At 39.5% G+C, this 26469-nt stretch overlaps 1 protein-coding gene across 1 annotated transcript in view; it reads right to left on the bottom strand.

Annotated features, from left to right (window-relative positions):
- Positions 1 to 26469, bottom strand: part of ZFPM1 (zinc finger protein, FOG family member 1) — a 1358773-nt gene that overhangs the window by 23547 nt on the left and 1308757 nt on the right. The window contains exons 7-8 of the mRNA XM_044081656.1: positions 16664 to 16888; positions 12319 to 12414 (exon numbers count right to left, since the gene is read on the bottom strand). Of these exons, the coding sequence (XP_043937591.1) occupies positions 12319 to 12414; positions 16664 to 16888 (321 nt within the window). The remainder of the gene's footprint in view (positions 1 to 12318; positions 12415 to 16663; positions 16889 to 26469) is intronic.

The raw sequence follows: 26469 nt of genomic DNA, 5'->3' as shown, positions 1-26469 counted from the left end.
ACAACACTGAGTTTAAACAGGGGGAAATCTAGCTGTGACTATTGGCATAGTGTGTACAAGGACATGCAATATGTGATGCGTATGAGCACCATTTCACATATTTCTGTGAAAAATAAGCTAGTAGTGGTCTACTGATTGAGTTGTATTGTTTGTAGCTTCATAAAAATGGGAAAATCAGAATCTGTAACAATTTTTCACGCACCTTAAAGCTTCCACCCATTGCACCAACAGTTACATAAATGTTTCATTACACTATACAATGGGTATAGAAAGAATAAGAAAAATGCTAGCATTGCAGTAGGAAATTTTAACAAAAAATCTGATACAATGCATTCATGCCCCTCCTCTGTATTTTGAAAAAAATAAAATGTACCCCTTTTGAAAGAATTTTGTTGATACATCCAGCAGGTCAAAAACAAAATCATAACTCCTTCCACTTAAGTGACATTTTGACACTTGAAATACATAAGTAGCATAATTAATGAAGCAGAAATATCTTAGAAAAAAATAATCTAGTCACATTTTCCACAACAGCTGCATTATAAACAAATTATACTTATTTACAGGCTTTTGGATGCTTCTTTGGATCGGTGAGGGATGGGTCACGCTTGCTTACTCATAAGTTGACAGGTGTTTTTGTCACATTTGTTACTCTCACATAATAGCAAGACCTTAGTGTTCATACGTTAGTAGTTATTGAGTGATTCAATTTCAAAGTCTCATGGAAAAAAGTAACACAGGTTTTACAGTGTGTATCAGTGATCACTCTTTCCCTGAGGTACGGCAACCAGTTGGTGAGTGAGATTAAAAACATGAAAGGGTACAGCAGTACAGTCAGAAGGCAGATTGAAAGCAAGTCTAGCACCTGTGTCAGCAAGTTTGCACCATGCAAAAGCACAATCATAAACTGAGAAGACAAAGAAGAAAGCAGTACTGCACAAATATATAAAAAAGTACATGCGTATCCATCTCACAAGAAACTTCAACAGCAACTGCTAGCTGGAGTATGGGAAATTCATTAGAACATAGGATTCTCTTTCAGGCAAACTGATATAGTGAATACATATCAGATACATTTGATATTGGGAGTCCTATTCTATAACTATATGACTGGGAAAAATCTTAAACAGCACAAAACTTTCCAGATGGCAGGACTTGAAAGATGAACGGAAGGTGGAGTCCTACAATATCAAAAAGGCAAAAGTAAGCCCAACTCATGGAGTCAAGGCTCAAATCATAGCACATGCTAAAGGTGTAAAGTGACAACAGAGAGACTGCAGGACAAATCTCTACAATGAAGACTTTAAAGGAAAGCCCTGAAAGCTATTACACCACTTGTGGAATAGCCTTCTGCAGTAGCATTTTTTTACTGTTTGATGGCAACTGTCACCCTCCTGTTCTTGAGCAACAGAAAACCGGCTCTTCCTTCTTTCAGAGCTCATGTACTCATTTTAAGTAGAATCTGAGCAAGTGGTTGATGTCCAAGGTGTGGTTTCTACACTAGAAAGAGAACAATAAGACCTGTCTAGTTATGAAAATTCTGACACTCTTATGTGAGAAAAATTGGGTTAGACTTAAAGGGTATCTAACCTTTAAGAAAAAGTATAACATCATAACAATGTGTAGTTCTGAAATCCAGAAGGCAAAGGGAATGAGGGTACCAAAACAGTACCTTCCAACTGCTGAATTTCAGAGACACAGAACCTGCCAGTTCGGATGATGGGTGGGCAAGCTTGCTGGTCAAGAATTTAATTTCCAAACTAGGACAATGTCTTTTCAAAGGAGGGCAAAAAGAGAAAGCTCAGTCAAAGAACTGTTTGGCAAGCCAGTGCTGGGCAACAGCTCTACTCTTCAAAATCTTGTGCATCAGAACAGCAAAAAAAAAAAAAAAAAGGTTGACTATGTAGTAACAAAGAATAAAATCACACAGAATTATGACACTGGACAGGATAACCTGCATGTTAACAATTTTAGCCGGCTCAGACAAAAAGATCTACTACTTAGTGGAGTAAATATGACTGGTGTCACCTTCAGTCATCACAGAGGACTGTGCTAAAGTGTTCAGCAAAATGTATCTAATGCATGACTAAAGGGAAGGAGGACGTTGTGAACCAGAAGTAATTTGCTTGTTTCTGGCATGACATGTTATTGCACCACCAAAAACCCGACAGCCTGAAGCAATACTCTTTTCAGTCAGCACTGGATAAGGAAAGGGTTTGGCCCATCTCCGAATTCTGAAAACAGGCATGGAGTCAGAGAAAAAGATGGGAAGTCATACAGGACTCCTCACCGCCACAGAAAAGAGAATACATAGGTATCAATATGCATTTTCTCTGCTAAACCAATAAAAAGTGGGAGAAGATTATATTCCTTCATATAGTAAGCAAGTCAATTACTAGGTACACCACTCCTGGACAGTACTGCCCATAAAGACTATTATTCTAAGGAGGGGGTGTGGGTTACACCTCCAAATGAGGGAGTGTACTAAGATGCTCACTTCCTTTAGGATGTGAATAATTTTGAGAGCTATGTTCTTGTCTATAGCACTGCCAAATATGCAATGCCTCTTGTACAGAACATATAAAGGAGTACCATCCTGTTTGTTCAGATAACACATATGGCTTGGTTGTCTTAAGCAAAGCAAAATAGGTTTGGTCTCAAGTCCCCTTCCAAAGTTTGAGTGAGAAAAACAGTATTCTTTGCTCAAGCACACTTATACTTGTATGATGATGTTTCCATTTTCTGTACTCTAGGGTGGACCTTTATTGGACTCCCAAACCCAACAGTGAAGCAACCACTGTAAGATACTACATTGGCTTTAATTGAAGGAGGGTATCCCATAGTGACACTGCTCAAAACAGTTCAGCACTCTTAAGCCAATCACAGAGGTCTGTCACTGGCAGAATCTCTAAAAGGGATGACTCTACAGCAACTGCCAGTCACTGCTTATATGAGTCACCCACATCTGCAGCTGGGCAAATGGGTCATTGATGGCAATGGCCACAATTAAGACCGAGATGTGCAGACATAGCCATGCTTGTACATACCTCTCTGACTTTATACAGTTTGACAGTGGTATGAATTCCAGTACCCTCTCTACAGGCGTATGTAACAGACAATAAGTATCCAATTCTACCTTAAAGAAAGAAAGAAAAATAAATCCCCTGTGCTATGCAAGGGAGGACTTCTCTCAGTTTACAGTTATCCCAGGGACTGCAATCAAGGAAGGACCCACACAGAGACTTGTCATCAGGAATTCCCTTGGTGGGGTCAATATGGGACAGCTGCCCAAGCAAGGAAACAAAGCTCCTTTTCCTGAAGTGCCTCTATCACTTTGTCATGCTCCTGGTAAATACTCTGGATGCAGAGCACAGAACAAATATCAGCATTCTGTAATGAATGTCAAACACATCAACAGCAAATTGAGTGAACTTTCTATGTAAACCCCTAACAATGCTGTGCTAAAAGGTATCCATTACATCCACTGTCATCATCCAGTTGGCCTGCAGCAACATAGACATGAGTCCCTGGAAATTTACTACCAAGAATCTGACATGCTGACTGTTCTCATTGAAGTCACCTGTGGTTTGGACAAAAGGAACGGGTGGAAACAAAACTCTACCCCACCTCAAGGAAGAACGTACAGTTGTGTACACTTACCATAAATGTAGATGTTCGAGTGTATTCACTGTTGCAGTCATCACACTTGGGTTATCTGCTTGTAGGTAGCCCTCAGTCAGCCTGAAAACCAGAGTCTTGGGATTTCTGCATCGGATGCTGTCGCCTCAAACATGACGTCAGGTTGTTAGGGGTATAAAACATGCAGCCAATGCCATTACATCAGTTCTTCTTGCCACAGATGTCAGGAGCCCCCAAAACAGGAAGCAATCAAATGGTGTGGAACACCTCTAGTAAAACGTAAATACCATTTCCATAAGATATGGCCACAAAAGATTATAGGTAGAAAGTATAGTAAAACAGGGGGCTAGAGGCAGGGTAACCAGGACTGCAACAGTGAATACATGAACATCTACATTTATGGTAAGTGTACACAACTGTACTACGTTCTTCATGTTTCACTGTTGCAGTCATCACACTAGGGTTGATTCCCAAAGCTGAGGAAGGGTGGAGGCAGTCAAGAAGTAGTAGAGCTGGCTAGCAGGCCTTGTAAGACTGCTGTGGCAAATCCAGCTCTGGATTTAGAAAAGATAGGTAAGTGGTAATGCTTGGTGAAGGTGTGTACAGAACTCCAGGTTGCAGCTTCCAGGATGTCCCTGGTAGGGACTCCCCTGAGAAAAGCTGTAGAGGTTGAGGTAGCCCTAGTGGAATGAGGCCTGATCCCCTGTGGGGTAGGTTTTCCATGGTGTTTGTAGCAGAAATGGATGCAGAGTGCTATCCATTTAGAAATGGTTTGTTTCAAAATGGCCTTGCCCTCTGCCCCTGTAGCAAAGCTGACTAGCAGCTGGTCAGATTTTCTAAATGGTTTAGTCCTGTCAAGGTAAAACCTGAGCTGTCTGTGCACATCCAAGAAGTGCAGGATCCTTTCCCCTTTATTCTGAGGATTAGAAAAAAAGGTTGGCAAATGGATGGATTAGTTTAAAGCCACACTGGATCCCACCTTGGGCATAAAAGATGGGTTAGTCCTGAGGGAAACCCTGTCCGCATGGAAGACAATGAAGGGTTCCACAGGCATAAGGGCCTGTAACTCAGACACTCTTCTTGCTGAAGTGATGACTAGCAGTAAGGCTGTTTTCCAAGAGAGGAATTTTAACTCTGCTGTAGCAGCAGGCTCAAAAGGGGAAGCGTGAGCATCTCTAGTACAAAGTTAAGGTCCCAGGCAGGAGTGGGACCTCTCCTTGGGGGTTTAAATTGTTAGCTCCTCTCAGGAACTGTTTGATCAGAGGGTGAGAAAAGAGGGGTGGCTCAGTATTGTAATGAGCTGAGATGGCAGAGGCATGAATCTTAATTGATGAGAAGGATAGGCCTTTGTGGAGCAGCTCTACTAGGTAATCTACGATTTGAGGCAAGCAGGGCACTGTGTGTCCTTCCCTTGATACTGGCTCCAAAAACAGTATCTATTCCACATTTCTGAACAGGATTTCCTAGCACTGGGCCTCCTGGCCTCAAGGACAACATCCAGCACCTGTTTGCTGAGGGTTGCTGGTGATGTATTCAGGGAATAAGCCAGGCTGCCAGTTTCAGGGTTCTTTTAAAACATCTACAACTGCCATGTGTGGGAAGAGAACCCCTACCAGAGTTCTATATCACACTACAGGATTATACTGTTATAGGACATGCCACGGAGATTACTGCAAGAAAAAAGGATCCCCAACAGGCTACTTAGCTTTAGAAGACTTCAGGTTTGAAACTCGAAAAACAAAACTTTCAGGTAGCTGCCGACTGGCACTTGCAAACTGCTTCTGCTTCGGGCTCCTGCGCAGCAAGAAAAGCTGATGTAATGGAGTCGGCTGCATGTTTTATACCCCTGACGACCTGACATCATGGATGAGGTGACAGTATCCGACGCAGAAATCCCAAGACTCTGGTATTCGGGCCGACTGAGGGCTACCTGCAGGCAGATAACCCAAGTGTGATGACTGCAACAGTGAAACACAAAGAAAGTACAGCGGTGTACACTTACCATAAATGTAGATGTTCGTATTCACTGTTGCAGTCATTACATTTGGGTAATCTGCTGGCAGGTTGCCCTCAGTCAGCCTGATTAACAAAGTCTTGGGTCCTGCGTCGGTTGCTGTCCCTTCTTCCATGATGTCAGGTCGTCAGGGGTATAAAACATGCACCCGACAAAATTACATCAGTTTTTCTTGCCCCAGATGTCAGGTGTCCCCCAAATGGGGAGCAATATATATATATATATATATATATATATATATATATATATATATATATATACACATCATTTAAAACACAAAAAAATATACCTCCAAACAAAAGCAAATACACCAGCAAGGCTTTTAAGCATAGTAAAAGAAAGTAGAGGTATAGTAAGAGAAAAACAGAGGGCTGGAGGGTGGGTAACCAGGACTGCAAAAGTGAATACACTCGAACATCTACATTTATGGTAAGTGTACACAACTGTACTATGTTCTTCGTGTTTCACTGTTGCAGTCATTACATTTGGGTAAATTCTCAAAGCTAAGGTTGGGAGGATGGATTTATACAGCATTAGGACCAGCTATATGGCCCTGCAGGACAGCAGTGGCAAAGCCAGCTCTGGATTTAGAGAAGAAAGGTAAGTGGTAATGCTTGGTGAATGTATGAACTGAGCTCCAGGTAGCAGCTTCTAGACTGTCTCTGGTAGGAACACCTCTGAGAAAGGCAGTAGAAGTAGATGCAGCCCTGGTGGAATGAGATCTGATCCCCTAGGGGGATAGTTTTACCATGGTGCATACAGCAGAAACGAATACAATGGCTTATCCATTTGGAAACAGTCTGCTTTGAAATAGCCTTTCCCCTCTGCCCCTGCAGCAAATGCCACCAGCAGTTGTTCAGATTTTTTTTAGAGATTTTGTCCTGTTTAAGTAAAATCTAAGTTGTCTGTGTATATCCAAGGAATGTAGAATAAGCTCCCCCTTGTTCTGTGGATTGGGAAAGAAAGTTGGCAAATGAATGGTCTGATTAAGAGCCACACTGGATACCACCTTAGGCATGAAGGATGGATTGGTCCTGAGAGACACCCTGTCCGCATGCAAAATAATGAAAGGCTCCACTGCCATAAGAGCCTGTAATTCAGAAATCCTTCTAGCTGAAGTGACTACTAAAAGGAAAGCTGTTTTCCAGCAGAGACATTTTAAATCTTCAGTAGCAGCTGGCTCAAAAGGAGGAAGAGTGAGTTTTTCCAATACAAAACTGAGGTCCCAGGCAGGGGTTGGAGCTCTCCTGGGTGGTCTTAAGTTTTTGGCACCCCTGAGATACTGCTTTAGTAGAGGATGAGAGAAGAGGGGAGTGTTGTAATGAGCTGAAATGGCAGAGGTATGGATTTTTATGGAAGAAAAAGAACAGGCCCTTGTGAAGCATCTCAGTTAAGTATTGTAAAATCTGAGGAATATTGGGCGCTGCTGTGCTTATTCCTTGTGACTGGTTAAAGGCACAGAATCTTTTCCATTTGTCAGCATAAGATTTTCTAGTACTAGTCACCTCCAAAATGACATCCATCACAGGTTTGCTGAGGGATGCTAAAGGTGAATTTAGGTGATTAGCCACGCTGCAAGATTCAAAGTTTGAAGCTGAGTGTGCAGAATCTGGTTGTTCTGCTGAGACAGTATGTAAGGGGTCTGAGGCAGGTGCCACGGTGGAAGGTGTGACACACTGCGAAGGAGTGGGTACCAGTGTTGGCGAAGCCAGTCTGGAGCAATCAGAATCATTTTTGGTTTGTCCTGTTTGACTTTTAGTAGAACTTTGGAGAGCAGAGGCAGAGGGGGAAAAGCAAAGACTGATAGGTTTTTTCCAGATGAATGATACAGCATCCACTTTCCAAGCTTTTTTGTGATGAGTTCTTGTGCAGAATTTGTCCAACTGACAGTTCTGGGGTGAGGCAAAAAGATCTATGTCTGGACTCCCCCATTTGCATGTCAACATGCTGAAAATCCGTGGTTCCAGTTTCCATTCGTGTGGGTCCATGAGATTTCTGCTTAGTTCGTCTGCCAGAGTATTCAGCTTTCCTGGCAGGTATTGAGCTTGTAGTTATATTTGGTAGGTCAAGGCCATGTTCCACAATGCCATGGCTAGTCTGCATAGGGGGTAAGAATGTGTACCCCCCTGCTTGTTTATGTACCACATAACTGTGGTGTTGTATGTCTTTATTATTAATTGTCTTGGATAAAGGTAGTCCTTGAAGGCTGTCAGTGCATTCTGTACAGCTAGCATCTCTTTCTGATTGATATGAAGGTGCATTTGATTTGGGCTCCATTTGCCCTGAATGCACTTCCCTGCCAGATGAGCCCCCCATGCATAGTCGGATGCATCTGTAGTTAGGGTTTGGGCAGCAGGGGTGGACTGAATGGCAGTCCCTTGTTTTGATGGCAGGCCTCTGCCCACCATAGGAACTCTAGTTTCAGGCAAGGTATGATAGGAATCACTGTTTCCAGACTGTGACAACGCTGACTCCATAAACTTTTTAAGTACCACTGACGTTTCCTCATATGCAGTCTTGCATATGGAATTAGAAGAATGCAGGAGGCCATGAACCCCAAGGCTTGCAGAATTTGTCTTGCAGATAGCAGGGTTTTTGTGGCCACCTGTTTGAAGTAAGTCACCAACTGAGTTTGCTTTTCTGGCATTAGGTAAGCCATCTGGGCAGCTGTATTCATGCTTGCACCCAGGAATGTAATATTTTGAGAGGGTACCAGTTGTGATTTCTTTTCATTTATTGTGTACCCTAGACAAGTTAGAACCCTTTTTACAAATGCCAGATGCTTTAGAAGAATGTCCTTGTTTTCTGCCTGAATTAGACAATTGTCCAGGTATGAATATATTTGAATATTTCTTTGCCTGCAAAATGCAATTACTGTAGCCAGGCACTTTGTGAAGACCCTGGGTGCAGTAGATAAGCCAAAGGGCAATGCAGAGAACTGGCAATGCAAATAGCCTGCTTTGAAGCAGAGGTATCTTCTGCAAGATTCCCTGATTGGGATATGCAGGTAAGCCTCTTTTAAGTCTAGAGTTACCAACCAGGCATCTTTGCCTAACATAGGAAGTAACTGTTGAAGAGTCAGCATCTTGAATTTTGGAATGTCCAGAAATGTGTTTAGAGTAGATAAGTCCAGAATTGGACGCCATGCAAGAAAAAGGTTCCCCAACAGGGTACTTAGCTTTTAGTTGAAGACTTCGGTTCTGAAACTCGAAAATGAAAATTTCAGGAGTTGGCTGACTGGCACTTGCGAACTGCTTCTGCTTCGGGCACCGGACGGCAAGAAAGACTGATGTAATGGCGTTGGCTGCATGTTTTATACCCCTGACGAACTGACGTCATGGAAGAAGGGATAGCAACCGATGCAGGACTCAAGACTTTGTTAATCAGGCCGACTGAGGGCAACCTGCCAGCAGATTACCCAAATGTAATGACTGCAACAGTGAAACACGAAGAACATCATCAGGCTTTACAGCTTGTTTTTTAACAGAGCTCTTTTCTGCAGAACGATGTAAAATCCCTCAGATGTAGTCATTTGAGACTAGATCCAGGGCTTATCAGTCTGTAGTTACAGTTTTCAAAGCTGTGGCAATGAAAAGGACTAGCTTTACACTTGAAGTGCTGCAGGGTAGTGAGGACTGTTATGTTTATGTCTGTGGTGACCAACTCTTGTGAGAGTATGCAGTTGTGAGTAGGACTGTTTTTCTTTGGGAACTGGCTTGGCCTAAAATAAGAAGAGGAACCAAAGGTTGTCAAAGGAACATCTAATGGGGGCCAGAACCTGCTTCTGTTTTTATAGGTCTTTGACTAGCTTCTTAAAATCCTGCGGTAACTTCAATGGAGAGGGAGGCCACCTAGAAGGAAAGCCTGAGCAATGGTACCTTGTGCAGAAACATTTCTCATCTCATTGCCCAAGTCCACCTAAGGGAAACTCTACTGACGAAACAAGTGGAAGAATGTTGTTTAGAAATTTCATACATCAGAAGAATGGAGTTCTGGTAAGTTAACTAAAACCTGGTATGCAAGAGAGTCCTGTAAATGGGGCAGATAAGACAGATAATTAGGAAACTTAAGGACCAGAATGACACAATAAAAGCTTTGAAATGCTTATGTGGAAGCAAAGTGGAAATGTATGGTGGTCTCTAGGACCAAAACTGGAAAGAAGCAATCATGTAAGAATCTAACCTCGGATGCTCTGTAAGGATATGACTCTACTATCCTGGCGATTTGTAGAAGGCCCCAATTTTTCAAGAGTACAGGAAGTACTGCGGTGGTGGTGCTGCGGTAGCGTTGTCGCCTCACAGTAAGACATTGCCCTGTTCGATTCTCAGCTAGAGCGTCTTCTGTGTGGAGACATGCGTGAATGGGCGTACCTTCATTGAAGGTTGTGCATCAGGGCTGGCAACTTGGCACGTAAAAAATCTACTGCCAATCATTAGCGGACCGGAGTTCTGCTGTGGCGACCCCTAACCGGGAAAAGCCGAAAGATACAACAACAACAGGAAGTAGAATCCAGACGTGTTCACATTACTGGTATTATTAAAGTCAACCTTATTCTTCACACAAAATACTGATTTAGTCGGTTTTGCAGAGAAGGAAGATGAGATGAGATGCAGGCCAGCTCACAGAGGACTTTATAAGCCCAAGTGTCTATCTGAAGAGAGTGATATCTTCATGAGCAAAAGGGAACGGATTTTTTTTTTTTTTTTATCTGATCCAGATCCAATGCGTGTGAACACCTCTTCTGGGTTAACTAACAATAAAGGGCTAGATGTAATCTTTCTTTGCTGGTTAGTGAGCCTTCCTTATGTTTTTTTTGGGGGGGAGGCAAGCTGAGTAGAGTCCCCAGGCTGAACTTCAAACATAAAGTTTTCAAATGGGACTTAAGTCTTGCTTCACATAAGCTTGTAAAAAGAAAAAAAATCCACGTAGTCACCAAACACCACCAATAGCCAAGGAAAAAGTGACTGTAAAGGCGAATCAATAAAGCCCAATGGACGACTGTAATCCACTCCAAACCAATTTAATAGGAACACAAATACAAAGCATTAATGCCAAATACGTTTTTGTTTAGAAAACTTCATCAGATGTGGGAAGATGGTTAACTAGCAGCTTAAATACCTCCCCTAATTTGACGATGACATTAATAAAAACTTTTGTCCCTTATTTCTTGGTATGAATACAGATGTAAATACATTTGTAAATTGAAAACCATATAAAATACAGAGGAAACTGCAAAATGTATAGGACACTACCACCATCTTGTGGCTATTCATAAAAATGTTTTATAAAATCATGACAAAATGTATGTAAGACCTGAAAATATCTTAATATAACATTCTCCACTGAGCATCGAAATTCAACTTTATACAAGGAATGTTAATCAATAAGTTAAAAAATTAATAAATGTGGGGAAAAATACTTTTTTTAAAAGTTTTTATTAATATCATCGTGTAAAACATTTTATCTTTATTTATAAGATGTACGTTGGATTTGCTTGAACATTCTTTGTTACTTTTTTATAAAAAAAAGTTTTTAAAGCTTTTTAAAGAACATTTTAATTACTTAATGGAAAGCACATTTTTTAATTAGGGGAGGTATTTAAGCTGCTAGTTAACCATCATCCCACATCTGATGAAGTTTTCTAAACGAAAACGTACTTGTTTGGCGTTAATGCTTTGTATTTGTGTTTCTGTTAAATTGGTTTGGAGTGGATTACAGTCGTCCATTGGGCTTTACTGATTCACCTTTACAGTCACTTTTTCACATAAGCTTGCCTAATGGTGACTGTGCGACAGATGCTTAAATACAGGAAGTGCAGTGCTGACACCACTGATGCTTGCCCATGGAAGTGGCCGGGAACGTAATTCTCCTGGTCTCTCACCCTCAGTGAAGAAGAGGCTGTCTTAGAGGCACAGCTGAAGGAGGTGGCTTTGGTTGACATCTAGCCTTCATATCCCTTACATTCTGCTGTCTCCTTGACGCTGGCCACCCTCCAACGACCCTGTTTTCTGTGAGATGACATCAAGTTTTTTCAAACATTCTCCAGGTGGGCAAGATGAAAACTGGGCCTTTGTCACAGTCCTTTGCACTGTGTACCTCTAATCCTCCCTGCTATGCAATACTTCTTTATGAACAGTGCCAGTTATGCAATTCCTGCCTTTTTACATTAACATCACATAAATATTTTAAAGGTTTTAGTGATATAGACACATGATGTGAAACTTTCCCATAATATACGCCAGGATCACTGTATGGCATCCAGAACACAGTCAAATATTAAGGTCACTTTGCTGAAAAAAATAACCTTGTGAGGCAAGTCTGTACCCAAGTTCATCATTATCTGCCCAGTTTCATAGTTTTGTGAAAAGGGGAAAAATCAATCAAGATAATAATGTTTTTGGCAAGACAGACAATGAGATCTGTCCACATAATGCTTAATTGTTATCTTCATCTTAACCATGTAGCATCTCTCACTCCCACCTAAACCTTGGCTGCCATGGCCACAGATACAAATCTTACCTTTGCAAACAGAAGGATAGTATAAGACGCTTCCTAAATAAGGTATCTCAGATGCGAAATTGAAAACTTTTGTTAGCTGTCAATGTTTTTTGACTGACAGTTTGAGAAAAAGAGAAAAACAAAAAAACAAAGCCAAATCACATTACCATTTAAAGTGTCAGTGTGTACTTTCAGATGACGTTCGCAGTTGGCTTTGGTGGTGAAAGCTGAGAGACAGATCAGGCAGATGAATGGCCTTTCCCCTGCAATACAGAACACAAGAGATTCACTGATATAATAACATTTACTCTTTTGCCTCCACCAACCCATTTAGGAACCACTAGTAGAGTTCTTTATGCTTGTATCTCTAGTATTCAGACATACAGTAGACTACTCAAGAAAATGTTATAGTAACGTGTTTCCATATTAACCCACAGTTTACTAACTAAATGATACCACAAACATCAGGTGACGTCCTTTTAATGCTTTTAGTAAGTAATCAGGGAAGTGCCAAGGCTTTTAAGTTATTTTTTACTGCACAGCCTTAAGCTGCAGTGACTGTAACCAAGCTATAAAGATGGAAGGTTCTTCATTTCCTTTAACATTTCACTCTGCATGTCAAATATGTACAAGAATATGCAAAGCTGTGAAACCTGGGCCTTCAACTAACTTCCTCACTACCAAACAGCCAGCAGATGGCAACAGAGACACATACTTTAGACTGTGGGAGAACTAGGTACAGGCAAGGCTACCTTTTTCAACACTTTCATCATGTTTTTCAGTTCCTAGAATGAAGATTTTCTTTTTAAAAAATAATATTAACAAACCAATGTATATGTTTACAACCTCTGTGATGAGGAAAAATTGTTAAAAGATTTTTGGTATTATACCACTGGTCACACTTCTCAACCGAAACTAATTTTGCGCCATCCCTCCTGAACTTGGATATTTTAAAAAAAAACGTGGTGAATTTTTCAGTGAATACTAGATTGGCTTTTGCTTCAGGAAAACATGTTAATGCCTATCCTTTACCTTCTATCAGGTTTTTAAGTTAACAGGAGCAGTATTTAAATTGTCACAAGTTTTGACCCTTGTAATATTCGTTGAATAAGCGAGTTTATGCCATTACTTCGACTTCCAACTGCTTAATAACCCACGCCTGGGTGTGGGTAATGCTGGATTTACCCACGGTTGGCGTGGTTTGGTCCCGAGGGCGAAGCCCGAGGTACCAAACAAAGACAACCGTGGGTAAATCCAGCATTACCCACACCCAGAAGTGGGTTATTATATATCTAATGACATTATTTAAGAAAAGAAATAATTACTTTTCTTAAATAATGGCATTGTATACGCCTCTTTGCTGCCCTTCCGCAGCTGTCTGGTGTTCAGCGGCAGTTCTTATGTACTGCGCATGCCTACGCAGTACATCAGAGCTGTGGGCAAAGCAACGGAGAACGCAAGATCTCCGTTGCTTTTACTCTCGCTATGTTAAATGGGTTTAACATGGCGAGACAGCTTTAAAATAGCAACGGAGATCTCCGTTGCTTATTTTAAAGTGTCTCGCTATGTTAAACTCATTTAACATAGCGAGACAGGTTTAAAGCAACGGAGATCGCAAGATCTCCGTTGGATTTTACACACTGTGTCGCTATGTTAAAGGAGTTTAACATAGCGAGTCAGCTTTAAAAAAAGCAACGGAGATCTGCGTTGCTTTTTAAACCTGTCGCTATGTTAAACTCTTTTAACATAGCGCGACAGTGTTTTATACTAACGGAAAAAGTCCGGGCGACCGGACCTTTTTCCGTTAGTATATTGAGGGATTTACAACGGGCACGCTGGTTGGGCTGGCCAATCAGCGTGCACGTTTTAGAGGAGGCATTGTATAATAGAAGTGTTAACTAGAACAGTAATCAGTATCTACTCATTAGCTGTTGAAGGTGATACATATGGAATAAGGAATAATAAACTATCAAAAAAAAAAAAACTCCAGCTTCTGGCAAAGCATACACTAGTTTCATCCTTTAGGAGTTTGAGAACTGTGTGCCAGCTACCAAAATGATTCCCTCAATCCCATAAAGGGCAGACTAAAGCAAAAACATCCATTTAAGTTAATGGCATTGATGAAAAAGCCATTTAACAGAATATATGACTATAAACCTTGACAAGTATTAACAGTTTTTTAATTAAAATTCTAACATGTCACTGTACAACATGAATTATTTTTAAAAAGTGTATTCTGTGGCATACATGGCCTATGCCTGGCTGTACCCATAGTATGAATGTCAACTTTAGCACAATTGATTGTAAAGAAAAGTTGAAAACAAAATGCAAGGTTCAACGTAGAATATAGTTGTAACACTGCTCTGTTGTGTAACCAATCAAATTCACTCCAAATCTGATTCTAACCAATTCACATGGCTACTGTTTGAAGACTTCAAAATGCATTCAGTACTGCTAATCATAAAATCATGCTACACCACCTTTTAAACAAAAGTTTATGAAAAAGGGTATGTACCTTGTTAAAAAAAAAACTTTCTCAGCAATTTACTTTGTAAATAAATAAACAGTGAAACATTTTCCAGTGTAGGAGAGTAAATGCATGGCATATTGTGGTAATATGAATGAAGTACAAAAAGCCAGACATTTGTGTCTTGTGTCTCACTCTTATAAGGACACTACTGTCATGAATATGGATCATCTTGTACTTAAAACACAACACATCAGGGGAAACATAAGGCTTTCAGAACCATGGTTTTCCCGCACATGCTTTATGTCACCAGGAATATTGCTATACATCTCACCATCCAAACCCACTGAGATGTCAATTTATGATTAATGACAACAACTTCAATTCCAATAAGATGACGATAATACTAAATAGGCTGTAAATTCCATTTAACCGGGGGGGGGTCTATACATTCCAGGATATGCCCTAGCTTTTAGCATCTCTTCAATTAGTACAGAACTGCACATCATAGGGACAAAGAATTATATCTTAGTCTCAAGTCTGATCTTTGTTAATCCATGCATGTCTACACAGTGTAACTATAGTCCATCATATATCACTGTGGTGATCTACATTAGGCAGTACTGGCTTACAACGCTACACATCAAATCAAACCCATATTGATTACAGTGATTGGTATAATGTTCTGTGGGCACATACATCACAGGTTCAGCAGAACATTCACCACTACTGTGATTCTCAGCAATATTCTGTGGACATATACACCACAGGTGCAGCTGACTATTCACCTTTCCTGTGGTCCTGAGTAATATTCCATGGGCACATACACCATAGGCACAAATGATCATTTATCATTACTGTGATTCTGATCAGTATTCTGTGAATGCATACACCATAGGTGCATTTGATCATTCACCACTGCTGTAACCCTGAGTAATAATCCATGGGCACATATACCATAGGCACAACTGATCATTCTCCACTACTGTGTAATATTGTGAGGACACATACACCACAGGTGCAGTTGATTATTCACACTGCTGTAGTTCTGAGTAATATTCCATGGACACATACAGCATAGGTACAACTGATCATTCACCACTACTGTGGTCCTTTTAGTAACATTTACAGGATCATATGGCACAGTCAATTCTTTCAGCCGTGCATTGGTCAAAACAGAGGAAAAGAAAATCTGCAGGTCCAAGATAAAGTCAGCACACTTTCACAAAAATATAATGTCAGGAGTCACTGAAAGAAAGAATAATGTTTAAAAAAAGTGTTCCCACAAATATTTTTGAAAAAGAGACATACTTAAGTGTCACGAAAGACTAAAATGAATCATTGCAATCAGAAGCTCCTTATCAGAAATATTCCAGTATGTCTGTACTTTCACACCATTCTTTTTTTTTATAGCAAAACAATTTTATGTGAAAATAAACATGCATGCACACTACATATGCATATTCGTTCCAAATTAAACACACACACACACACACACACACAATCATTCATACCAGTGTTGCCTACGGTTCCAAAATAGACTCTGGTTCAAGCCAAGTGAATAAAGGGAGAAAATAGTTAAGAGGCAATGTTCAACTCACATTCCTCTTCCATGGAGAGGAGGGCAAAGGGTTTCCCTGTCCCTGCTGCACCATGTAATGGATGAAGCAAGTATCTTGGCTGAAACAAGGCCCATGAGACAGACGTCACCTAAATTAAGTAATTTGTTGAAACCAACGCATGCATGACTTGGAGTGTGATGCTCAAATAAAACAGAAATACTCTCAGTGAGATGATTTTGACTTTTATCACTTCAACCCTCAACCCTGGGTGAGGAACAGGGTAAGGTGACTGGCAAAAGGCATTGGTGAATAAAAATGCACTAAAAATAAGGTTCAAACACTTTACCAGTTCTACACATTAAATAATATGGGTACTTTACTGGTTACCTCATTCCGCATTCACCATCTATAACAGAGTAGGGCCCTGTCCATCTTGGCAGCAGCTCTGTGATTTTTGCAGGATTACAGATGCATATCACTTACCACTATGACTTCGCATATGTATCTCCAAGGAGCTAGCACTCGGACAGCTCTTGTTGCAGTGGGGAAAGGAGCAGACTCGTTCACTTGAACTGGTGTCCTTTGGTTTCTCTTCTGCAGCTGGGGAACTGGATTTTTGGCGACTGGCACAGTAATACAATAAATGAGCCTGAAGGTTCCTCTCACTTCGATACCAGATTCCGCAGTCTTTACAAGGAAAGATATCTTCTGCAAAACACAGCAAAAATTATTAATAGAAAGGTTTCTCACTTACAAAATTGTTATGTATTTGTTTATTTGCCTGTGTTTTCTGCAGGATGTCTTCTTAAGCTCCATGTTTTAAGCCATTCTTAACACTGCTGAGCACAAACGCAAATGATCTCATTGAGATATAGCCACTCAAGCATGTTCCAAATGACACAGACTATGTTTTAAGATGGTTCAAGGCAAACTGTTTTGCACTTATCAAACAGATCTTGCTTGAAATGGGCCTGGCAAGTAACAAATGAGCTACATAATGATGATTCTCACCAAGCCACCCCTGTGGTCATATGTTAAATAATGCTACAGGTAACGTTGAAATATCACACAGTCAGTATCTAAGCTGTAGCCTGATCCTCTGCTATGAACCACTTTTACTGGCTTCAGCCACTATGATCTATCACAGGAACCACAGAGATACTTATTTGAGCCATTCACAACTTCTGATGCATATAACATGCACTGAGAATGACACAAGGCTTGCTGTAGCATAATTGAGATCCAGCATCATGAAATAAGGCTGTTAAGTGGGCTCACAGGTTTCTATTAATGAAGCTGAGTAAACTGTACTAACAGTGGCCACTGTAGCTTGAAAGGCAAAAGCGTTAGCAATGACTTCATACTCGATATCTCAAGACTCTCACTTCCTGGTGCCTTTTGACAATTTCTCTTAAATGGGACATTTATCTTAAGGTTCCACTTAGTATTTAAAAATTATGGAAAAATACATCCTTAGATCAAGATTTTATGTAAGGGTAGCTAATGTACACACCACTCACTGCAGCAGTCGGTCAATCCATAACAAATTCTAAGGAGGGTAGGCAAGGTCACCTAACTAATCAGAATATTGTTTAAGGCAGTGGTCTCCAACCTTTTTTGCACCATGGACCGGTTTCATGCAAGACAATTTTCCAGGGACCGGCCATCACATGTGCATAATAAGCAAGCAATAATGCCTGACAGGGTGTGTGTTAATGTGTATAAAACTAAATAACAAAAAGAGCACCAAAGTTGCAAGCCCACAGTAATATTTAATAAAAGTAATAAAACAATGTAGTTAAGCGCTTTCATCAACAAGTATGACTTCTTCAGAACAAAGAAACATTCAAAATTCAGGTTTAAATACACAATACCAGTTAGTCATTGGTTCTAATCCAACCAATTCTAACAGTGAAAAATCACTGCTCATGAATGTGTAAATAGTTAAAACTAGAGTATTTTTTTACACAGTTGAAATTAAAATTGAGTTTGAAGATTAAAACATTAAACTCAAACGCCTTGTTGACCACAAAAAGTATAATATGTAACAATGAATTACATGAATAAAATCATTACATAAGTAATGTATGTTATCACTTTGTGATTGTTTATACTTTTATAATTCCTACAATAATATTAAAGTTGTTAAACTGAATCTGCCTTTTCCTTAAGAATGGACATTATAGTAATGTGCTCATTCAGACCTGGTGGAAAATCGGCGGCTAATCTTAACCGCCATAGAAGCTCCTTTTTGTGTAGCACATTTACCTTTGAACTGACCAGATTGCTACAGAATGTCCAGATTTTTGGATTGTATGTTTGGTCCCATCCTCATAAAATGTGTAGTTTTCTGGTAAATGACTGGAGATTGAAGTTATTAAATAATTACAGGCATTTAAGTTTCAGACTTCACATCATTCAGATAATACATGCTAATGAAAACCCCGTTGTTCCAGCAACATTCTAGGTTTATAAGAGCAATATTTAAAATCTGTCCTTATTTCTGGTCATTTGTCTCCCGTTATTTGTGGATCTGTCCAGATTTCTTGTACAGAGAGGTTGAGAAGCATAGTCGAGAGGTACGCAAACCTCTTGTTGCTGCCAGGGATCGCTGTCACTCTTCACTCTGTGTGTGTGTGTGTGTGTCTCTCTCTCTCTCACACACAGACACACACACAGTCTCTTCTGCTTTTGTGCACACATTCACTCATACATGCATACAGAAACATACACACACTTTTTTTGGTTTCATTTATTTTTATTTTACACTCGCTAAACAGCAAAAGCACTGCTTAGCGAGTGTAAAATAGCTCACTCTATCTCATTGTTCACTCTCACTCATACATACATACATACATACATATTCTCTTCTGCTTTCACACACATACATTCTCCTTTCATGTGTGCATTCACTCACACACGCAGACAGAAACATAAACACACTCATACACATACATACACACATGCACTTTTTTCTGAACAATCGGTCATCCAACATAAAAACATTTTTTATGCTTTCTGTGCATTCAGGTACAAAATGATTTATGGCCCAGTACTGGTCTGCAACCTGGTGGTTAGGGACCTTTGGTTTAAGGAGCACCTAGCAACATCACCTGCCCTCCTCTAGGAGGCAGGAGTTTTGGACTGCAAAAGACAAGGATGTAAAAAGAGCTATATGGTGATGCGGTACACAAAGGGAAAGGGCAATGGCAGGTGTGCTGTTTAACTCTCACTTAATCAGTGACAAGCCATGCATTAACTCACCATGCAAATTATCCCCAAAGTCATCAAGAAGAGAAGAAAAAATAAAGCACAAGTTTGACCACACTCAGAGAATGCATAGGAATTGTATATTATTAGACATCATTATATCAGACAAAGGCCAACTGGTATGTGCCGTGTTTCTGGATCTGACCAAAGCCTTCAATACCATATCACATAGCCTTCTTCTAAAACAATTCTTTTCATTTGGCCGAACATGTGCTTTTCTCCAGCTACCTTTCCTACCCATCAAAGCAGGTGTTGTCCAAAGTTCCATACTGGGGCCACTGCTTTTCAACAAATTTACTAACAACCTATACTCCATCAAATGTTCAGCATCCCTCATACAACATGTTGATGATTTTACATTAATTTGTTTTGCTAGTAACATAATTACTTTACACTACCTCACAAGAGTCATTTTCATTAGTTGGAAGCTGGCTCAATAACTCCCAGCTTCTACTCTATCAAAAATAAAGGCTGATGCTCTACTTCTCAAAAACCACACACTTAAAACAAAATTTCTCAATAACAGTGTCTGATAACACCCCAACATATTGATAATAACCTGAAATGTGACTTACATGTGCAAGAGACTAACAACAAAAACGTAAACTAGGGGCACGCTACATAAACCAAAAAAGTACTTGACTGATTCATCCAGTACGAATGGCCTCTACATTCCTACTCCTATATTGTTTCCCAGTACTGCTTAACCTTCAAGCTTCCTCCAAAATAAACCAAACCAGTGCTATAACAAAAGAGCAAAATTGGCCACTAACTCAAACAGAACACATCCCTGATCAACCCTTAGCAGTCTGATTGGCTTGAACTGCCCAAACAACTCACTTACACATAACTAATCCTCATCCACAAATTTATATACAAACCAGGGCAAAGCAAAGCCCTTCTAGAACTTTTGCACACATACTCCCCTGCTTTGATTTAGAAACAAAATGGTCCTCACTACCGACAAACCACACCTGTCAGCAGGAACCTCTCTATTCTAGCTATATAGCCCCACTCCTGGAACTCTGTTCCCTCATCCCTTAAACATACTAGCAATCTTTCCAGTTTCAGGACCAATCTAAAAAACATGCATCTGACACCTGGAACTGCATATGCGCAACCCTCAAACAGATGTAAGACCACCCACTCTCTATGCCTTTCTCACCCTAAATTCACTAACACCTCCTTATCTTGGCAGGTAGTACAATGGCCCAACAACAAAACAAGCTCTCACTTTAGTGATGTCATACTACTAACGTATGCTCTTCTACCTCTTCAGCCAACGCTTGCTACTATTTATTTTCCTCTCTTGTACCCCCATAACATTGTCCTCTTTCTTCCAATACCTCTCTCTCTCACCATGTTCTTACTTTTCCCTCCTGCTCATTACTCCTCCTCATTTTGTTCTATTCCTCTGTCTGTTTTGTTAGCAGAATACTATTATTTATAGCTCCACACATCATTAGAAATATAGTCAATGTTTTGAATAACTGTGTATCAGTTTGTTTGACTTAAGCTATCCCAGTGACGGCGAACCTATGGCATGCGTGTCAAAGGTGACACACCAGGACATTTTGGGTGACACTCCAGCATTCACCAACACTCGAGTTAGCAAAGAAACTGCTTTTGCATTCATTGCTCATGTGAAGTGCACTGAACTACTTTGTGCCAGGAGCCAGTTCAACACTGCTGCAGATGTAAGGAAGTTATTAACCTCAAAGACTATTCTGGTATACTCTGCCAATAAAATCCGCAAATGGCAGTGCTGACATTGTTTCCTCTCCATGGTTACACTTCTGCAACGGGCAAGTAGTCTGCATTTCTAAGCATATGCTGTTTTATATTCTTCTCAACTGCTCCCCTTAATCCATCCTAAACCTGGTGGCATTTTACACTTAATAACCACAATAATTAGATTTACAGACTTATTTTACTTCAGAAAATGTATACTAATAACACTAGTAGTTTAAAACTGTCCATGGCTCTTATTTCTATATTTGCCCCTGATTCTGTTGAGATTTATCCCTGATGTACTGAGAGCTATGCTGCTTTATTTAGTTTTATTTATTTAGCTATTGTGTTATTATTATTTTTTTATTTATTTAATTTTGTTTGGGGGCAACATACCAACAGACTCAAGTTAGGTGTTTTCCGAATTTCTGACAAGCGGAACCCAAAAGATTCACTATTACTGAGTTATCCACTTCTGCAGTGTGTTTTGTTACTTTCAGTACATAATGTACTCATAATATTTCTGTACATGCAATAACAAGGAAAGTATCCTAGACTGGATACTCGTCAATACCCATCTTCAATCCTATAAATCGGGCACTTTGCCTGATGACCTTAGTGACCACTGTCTCACTTATGTAATCAAGCTCAAAATAGACTGCTCCTACCAACCAACCTATAGAACATTAAGAAATGACAATAATTTTGATAAGGCTGACAATCACAACTTTCTCATATGTTCGAAACATGGATGCTAAGAAATTCACCTTGAGAGTGAAGCTCGAGAGGTTAATCTTGGCATCCATGTGGAGAACACATAATAAAGGGTTATGATCACTGACATGAAAATAACTTTTTGTATTGTATGGAGCTTTATTTCCTCCATGTTCTACTAGTTACAGGGGGAAAAAAATCACAAAGTGTTTTGTCAGCATTCAAAACCACAAGGCACTTAGCGGATATTGTCAGAAAGGCAGTGTTACCTTTCATGCCTCTCAACTGTCTAGATTTTCACAGAAGATCCAGAACACTGCATCATATTTTTGGTTTGTTCCTTAAAAAGACTGTAGTTTTCAGACAAATCAATGAGGACTGAAATCACTAAATAATGACAAACATTGGAGTTTCAGAGTTCATATCCTTCAGAAAATAAATGCGAACACAAGTTCTGTGGAATTTAGGGACACATTACCTGTACAGACAACAGGCAGAAACAAATCTTTTGGCCTGCTGCTGTCATTTGTTGGTCAGTACAGGCAGACTGGCTGCCTAGCTCGAGACCTGACCAACAACTTCCGCAGGGAGTGTTTAACAATTGCTAAGGTCGGGTTGTGCACCACTCTGATGCTTAACTGGTTTGCCTTTTTCCAAACATCGGAGTGTAATCACAGTGCTCCATGCACTACAAGGTAGTTATGCACACCAGAAAAAAATGATAGTGAGCAGTAATGCAACTTGCTAGCCAAACCACTGAAGCAGCATGAAAGGGCTGCAAAAATAACAGATGACAACAAAGATACAGTTAAAAGTGATAAAAATGATAAAATAATGTAAAGATGCACGACTACAGATAATGTACGGGGGGAGCGGCTACACTCCTTACAAGGACATCAAAGGCTCTTCAAAGACAGTGCTGTGTGTTCTGACAAGGTTGTAGAACCATCTGTCTGTAGTTGTACTCCGGGAGATTGCTGATTTATACCTGCAGGCTAACATGACAGTTCAAAATTGAAATAAGAACAGGGGGTGGGAGGTTTGACATAAATGTTAAAATAATGAGGAGAGCGTAAGGCAGATGTTTGATTTTAGCGTATTACAACTATTTCACAGTTCAAGATATGTTATCTGTACACCAAAGGCAAAGAGTTTTTAAACATTACCAGTTTAACTAAAAGTTTTCAAGCGTTACCAACTTAACCAAGTTGTTTAATCAACCAAGTCTTCCAAGCAGATAATTTTTAAGCGTTACCAGCTTAACTGAAATTTTTAAGCATTACCAGCTTAACAGAGTCGTATAATCGACCAAGTCTTCCAAGCAAGTATTCCAAACAATGTGACGTTAATAGCGTTCCACTTCTCGGCCAATAAATCCCTTATATGAATACAGCAATGTTCGTTTCACCTCGTTTTTCCAACAAAAAAGTGGATCGACCAAGATAGTAATCCAAAAGCCTTATGTTTATTTAAAATACAACAGATTGGCAAGCGCTTTCACCCGTAGGCTTCATCAGGCCACGTATAACAGATATACATTTCAAATTAATTTATAGTTTAATTCATATCAACGTCACTTCCTTTAATTAATTCATCACTTCACCCACATTACTAGGCTTACGTGTTTTTATGTATATTATTAAAAAATCAATATGCAGAGAAGTTGCAATAAAAGCATCATCATTCTAAATACTTAATGAAAGTTTACAAAAAACATACTCTAGGTTAAAATGACAACATATATACATAAAATAAATCAACAATTTCACTTATATGCATTTTAGCGCTTTTCACACACTTTTATATAAACTAAATCAGTATATGAAAGCTGCATTATTATATGCATTATAAAATAGTGTATTTAAAACTTAATATAAATATATAACATGTATGTATCAAACATATATATGTAAAGTGTATTGATTATCATATATATACATAAATACATTAGATAAATATTTATGGAATAGTAGACAGTACAATGATAGGTTGTTAGGTACATATTATGTAATGAATTTTAGTGACATGACCATATGTACATCACTGAGCTCTAAATATTTGATATGAATTTTAAGCTTGTAGAAAGAAATGCTCTTCACATAATTATCTAATAATATTTTTTATAAAATTTTTTATGTGAGTACTGCAAAAATTGTTTATTTATCTATTAATTCATTTTATTTTTAAAATAATACGGTGACACTTTATTATTCGAGTATTTAACATATGTCTACTTTTAATATTGCCTACCATCTAGCCTGAGTGCACATCATCATTTATATTATATGTGCACTTTTAATTTGGAATATTTTCCAGCCAGAGCCCACTAAATCATTTATTTATATTAACATTTATATTAACTTATAATATTTATTTCCAGGTTTGATACATACATGTTATATATTTATATTAAGTTTTAATTTAAATACACTATTTTATAATGCATATAATAATACAGCTTTCATATACTGATTTAGTTTATATAAAAGTGCATGAAAAGTGCTAAAATGCATATAAGTGAAATTGTTGATTTATTTTATGTATTTATGTTGTCATTTTAACCTAGAGTATGTTTTTTGTAAACTTTCATTAAGTATTTAGAATGATGATGCTTTTATTGCAACTTCTCTGCATATTGATTTTTTAATAATATACATAAAAATGCGTAAGCCTAGTAATGTGGGTGAAGTGATGAATTAACTAAAGGAAGTGACGTTGACATGAATTAAACTATAAATTAATTTGAAATGTATATCTGTTATACGTGGCCTGATGAAGCCTGCGGGTGAAAGCGCTTGCCAATCTGTTGTATTTTAAATAAACATAAGGCTTTTGGATTACTATCTTGGTCAATCCGCTTTTTTGTTGGAGAAATGAGGTGAAACGAACGTTGCTGTATTCATATAAGGGATTTATTGGCCGAGAAGTGGAATGCTGTTAACGTCGCATTGTTTGGAATACTTGCTTGGAAGACTTGGTCGATTATACGACTCTGTTACGCTGGTAATGCTTAAAAATTTCAGTTAAGCTGGTAACGCTTAAAAATTATCTGCTTGGAAGACTTGGTTGATTAAACAACTTGGTTAAGTTGGTAACGCTTGAAAACTTTTAGTTAAACTGGTAACGTTTAAAAACTCTTTGCCTCTGGCGTACAGATAACATATCTTGAACTGTGAAATCAAACATCTGCCTTACGCTCTCCTCATTATTTTTATTCAAATACTTTACATCTAAAGGAGCGCATTTAAACAGCCAATATTTATATTTTTATTATAAATGTTAAAATATTTCCCTCATAGGCACAAGGAACAGGGTTTGATGCTCACCTTGGGTTATTGGCTAGACTTAATATGAACCTTCAAGGTAATTAGCCTAGTATTCACCTATGAACCTATTATTAAAGATTAGTAAAGAGTGCTTCCGAAAATTAAAGCTAATATTGGAAAAGTACAGTCGTGTACACTTACCATAAATGTAGATGTTCCGAATGTCTTCGCTGTTGCAGTCATCACATTTCGGTTATCCCTGCCAGGGTAGGCCTCGGCTGGCCTGAATACCAGAGACTTAGTATTGCTGCATCAGTTTCTGTCGCGTGAAGACTGATGTCAGGTTGTCAGTGGTGTAAAGGAAGGCAGCCGACACCATTACATCAGTTTTTCTTGCCCTAACTGGTCAGGAGCCCCCAAAATAGGAGGCCAGGTTCTGGTGGCAGAACCCCACCAGTGGAAAATAAATACCAGTATGTCCCTTGTAAGTAAAGGAGAACAACAAGGAAGAAAGGTAATAAAAAGAAAAAGGGGGATGGAGAGAGGGAAATCAGGACTGCAACAGTAAAGACACTCGAACATATACATTTATGGTAAGTGTACACAACTGTACTGTGTTCTTCATATTTCACTGTTGCAGTCATCACATTTGGGTAGATTCCTAAAGCTGAGGAAATGGGTGGAGGCAGTCAAGGAAGCTAGGGGCTCACTAGCATGCCCTGCAAGACTGCAGAGGCAAAACCTGCCCTGGATTTGGAAAAGAGAGGCAGGTGGCAATGTTTGGTAAAGGTGTGAACAGATGCCCAGGTGGGGACTCCTCTGAGGAAAGCGGCAGAGGTGGAGGCTGCTCTGGTGGAGTGTGTCCTGACCCCCTTGGAGGGAGGCTTGCCATGCTGTTTGTAGCAGAAATGGATGCAGTGTGTTATCCATTTGGAAATGGTTTGCTTCGAGATGGCTTTGCCCTCTGCCCCTGAAGCAAAGTTAACCAGCAGTTGATCAGATTTTCTGAAAAGGGTTTATTCCTGCCCAGATAGTACCTGCGGTGTTTGTGCACATCTAGAGAGTGCAGAATCCTTTCCCCCTTGTTTTGAGGGTTAGGAAAGAAGGTGGGCAAATACCCTGTCTGCATGGTAGATGATGAAGGGTTCCACTGTCATGAGTGCTTGCAGCTAAGAGACTCTTCTGACTGAAGTGATGGCCGGGAAGAAGGCTGTCTTCCAGGAGAGAAATTTTAGCTCTGCAGAAGAAGCTGGTTCAAAAGGAGGCAGGGTGAGCTTTCCCAAGACAAGGTTAAAGTCCCAAGCTGGT

This window comes from Protopterus annectens, chromosome 8.part1 (assembly GCF_019279795.1).
Source record: "Protopterus annectens isolate FY-2018-M chromosome 8.part1, PAN1.0, whole genome shotgun sequence".
NCBI classification, from domain to species: domain Eukaryota; kingdom Metazoa; phylum Chordata; order Ceratodontiformes; family Protopteridae; genus Protopterus; species Protopterus annectens.
This window is presented reverse-complemented; position numbering and strand designations above follow the sequence as displayed.